A 3,595-nucleotide genomic window follows, 5' to 3' on the forward strand; every position below is an offset into this window, starting at 1 on the left:
TCCCACCCCATTCAAAACCACAAGATTAGAGGAGAAATGTAGTAAAAACTCATATTTGTAAGGGTTTCTCCTCTAGGTTTTGTTTCCTCTTTCCCATCTGCCTCTGTCTGCTTGCTTTTCAGAGTTTTTATGCAAATAACTTTTGTGATTTTACCTGGAGTTTTAAGTGTATTCTGTAATAAAGAGGCTGTGGTGACCTTAATCCAAATTGGCCAAAACCAAAAGTTAAAGACTACAGTCAAGAATTTTTATCATCCTTATATTTTTATAAATCTGCCCTACATAAGAAGGCTGACTGTGGAATGTTAAAGCATGAAACCAGCACATCCATCAGACAGCTTCTTTGTTTAACGTCAGTATTTATGCTTTGCAGATGTGTGATCTTTTCTGAAGCTCAACCCTCTGGCAAAGATGAGGAATCTCTCGGTGGTGACTGAATTCATCCTGCTGGGCATCCCACACACGGAGGGTCTGGAGACTATGCTCTTGGTCCCGTTTTTGTCCTTCTACATCTTCACCCTTATGGGGAACCTGCTCATCCTGCTGGCTATTGTCTCCTCCACTCAGCTTCACACACCCATGTACTTCTTCCTGTGCGAGTTGTCCATATTTGACATATTTTTCCCTTCTGTGAGTTCCCCCAAGATGCTGTGCTACCTTTCAGGAAACAGCCGAGCCATCTCCTATGCAGGCTGCGCATCCCAGCTCTTCTTCTACCATTTCCTGGGCTGCACTGAGTGTTTCCTGTACACGGTGATGGCCTACGACCGCTTTGTTGCCATTTGTCACCCTCTACACTACAGCGTAACCATGAGCCCCAGAGCCTGCGTCATCCTAGCCATGGGGACCTCATTCTTCGGCTGCATTCAGGCCACCTTTCTAACCACTCTCACCTTTCAATTGCCTTACTGTGGCCCCAATAAGGTGGACTATTATTTCTGTGATATCCCAGTCATGCTGAAGCTGGCTTGTGCAGATACGTCAGCCCTGGAGATGGTGGGGTTCATCAGTGTGGGCCTCATGCCCCTCAGCTGTTTCCTTCTCATCCTCACCTCCTACAGCCGCATCGTCTGCTCCATCCTGCAGATCCGCTCTGCCAAGGGCCAATGCCGTGCCTTCTCTACCTGCAGCGCCCACCTCGCTGCCATCCTCCGCTCCTTTATGCCAGTGGTTCTCATCTACTGCAGCCCACCCCCAATCCCTGGCTTAATGCAACTGTTCAAATCCTGAATAACTTGGTCATGCCGATGCTGAATCCTTTGATCTATAGTCTGAGAAATAAGGAAGTTAAATATTCTCTGAGAAAGGTTCTGCAGTCAGTAGCTTTTCTTCCTGGGAGTTGATAGAGAAGGATCCGTAGCTTAACACTAATAACACCACAATACTTATAAAAGGTATTTTCTTTTGTGCATTAAGGAGCACAGATAATCATCACTGCCTTCTTTTTACAGGTGAAAAAGCAAACACTTGAAGACATAAAATGAATGACTCAAGGTAAAGTAACTAATAAATTTTCCTGCCTGGGGAAAATTATTTCTTCCTGCTTGGCAAGATATTCTGGACCTTCTCTTCAATTGTCTCTTCTATTTTCCTGCTCTTACATCCTCTCTTTCTCTCCTCTTTCTCCTTATTCTAGTGCTTTTTCATCTTCACTGGCATGTTTATCTAATTAACCCCTTAAATGTCAGTGCTGATTACATAAATCCTTCTTTGAAAGTCTAGAAGTTGCTGCAAAATGGAAGAGGTTCAACTCCATGGAGGTGGTATCCCACAACTTCTTAAGCATAAAGAAGTTGTATAAAATAAAAGAACTTCTGGATGCAATGTAAGGCAGGTCTCTTACGGATGAATCTGAGGCACTAGTGCACTCTGTCACCTATAAAGCCTGTTGGTCTTAGGCCTATAAACAGGCCTTGGCCTGGTGCTGAAGCAGTAGATGAAAGAGAATGTGGAGAGGGTAGATTAAAATGTCTGTGAGGGGTGACTGGTTCTGTCATTTTTTGGTATTAGAAAATTTAAGTTTGGCTGTGTAATCCCCAGCACAGACATGGGACATGGCAAAGTCCAGCCAAGCTGCTGTTTTATGATTTTGGTTACTCTGTTTACACAAAGACTTTGACTTTAGTTTTCTCCCACTTATATGTCTTTGTTCTTCTTCCTAGTGAGCTTAGCATAACAAATGTGCTATTACAATTCAGACCTCAATTTGATGGGAAGAAGAGCAGTGAGATTCCCTGAGAAGAGGGTGATGGGAAAGAAGGTGACCATGGGAAGAAAAGGAGGTGCTGAGAAGGGAAAGGCAGAGGCAAGTCTTCCTTCGTTTTGACTCTCTTGAGGATCTGAGGTCAGTCAAGGAATCTGCTAGATTGAATCAGACACAACATTTGTTTGGACCTCGTATGAGGGCGGTGAGCAGGTGCAGGCTTTTGTAGGGAACACATTGCTCACTTTTCTTAAGTTCCGTGCCTTTTCTTCTCCCCACCTGTGGTGCTCTTTCAATTCTTCAGCTGGACAAACTCATTCTCATCATTCAACATCCAATTCAAATACCATTTTCCATGCAAAATCTTTATCTCAAACAGAGTCAGAGTCCCCACTTTTCTATGTTTTGAATCAGACTTGACAATGTCATCACTCCATTGTGTCAGAATATGCTTTGGCAAAGCATTTTCCAAAAGCGAAAGTCAGGTTGGTTCATGGAGGGTGAGGACAAAAAAGGGCCAGATGGGGACTGACAATATGAAATTGACAGCTCATTTGTTGAGCAGATGTAGATCTGAATCCCAGATGATTTCTTGTTGTGGTTGGTGAAGCAGAATTTCCGTCTTTTCATATCCGTCAGTAAGCATCTCCAGAGTACTGAGAGCATATTCTTTTTTTAATCTTTAAATCAGATCATATGAATTTCATATGGAAATGTACACAACCTAGAAGAGTCAAAACAACTTTGAAGAATAAAATTAAAATTAGAGTACTCACATAATCTGATTGATTTATGATACTTTTTCAAAAATAGAAATGAAATGTACTTGTTTCTATATATATTTTTTAAGTTACGGGGTACATTCCTCTTCTAGGCTTTTGCACAAAACTTCGGTGATAGTCACAGTCATTGTCTTTTCCTCAAATGAGGGAACCTAATAGCCGTCGTATTTCGTCTTTGTTCAAAAAAATATTTATGGAGCTGTCATTAGGCAAAGTGCAAAACAGACAGGTAGGCAGGGAAATAGGGCACCAAAGAGCAAAATGTAGTAAGTGAACAGCACACACATTCAATAGATACTGAGGATATCAAGGCCCTCTGTCTAATCCTTCCTTCTCGTAGTTACTTAAAGTTTGGCCAAAAAGAAAATGAGTTGTCGAGGTGAGGAAATCTTCATTAACAGAACTTTAAGTCATCATTACTTACTAAGCACCATACTAAGCAGGGAGCTTAGTTAGTAGAAGAAGGAATTCATCTGTCTTGAGTTGTGAGCCTCATTTTCTTCCCTCGCAACATGTAAATAGTAATACCTTTCTTTCATTGCTGTTGTAAAGATTGAATGACGCAAAAGCAAAATACTCATCTGATTTAATGTAGGTACAATATCTTTTG

General features: G+C 41.7%; 1 protein-coding gene across 1 annotated transcript; it reads left to right on the plus strand.

Moving 5' to 3' along the window:
- The first annotated feature begins 411 nt into the window (after positions 1–411).
- LOC120364689 (olfactory receptor 10D1B-like) lies at positions 412–1,230 on the plus strand. The gene has a single exon (XM_039471450.1). The coding sequence runs from the start codon at positions 412–414 to the stop codon at positions 1,228–1,230; it is 819 nt and encodes a 272-aa protein (XP_039327384.1).
- Positions 1,231–3,595: the final 2,365 nt, after the last annotated feature.

The sequence above is a fragment of the Saimiri boliviensis genome, chromosome 6 (assembly GCF_048565385.1).
Source record: "Saimiri boliviensis isolate mSaiBol1 chromosome 6, mSaiBol1.pri, whole genome shotgun sequence".
Classification (NCBI taxonomy): Eukaryota; Metazoa; Chordata; class Mammalia; order Primates; family Cebidae; genus Saimiri; species Saimiri boliviensis.

What these genes read in the sequence shown, in the direction of transcription:
- LOC120364689 (XM_039471450.1), top strand. Translation starts at nt 412, where the DNA reads ATGAGGAATCTCTCGGTGGTGACTGAATTCATCCTGCTGGGCATCCCA.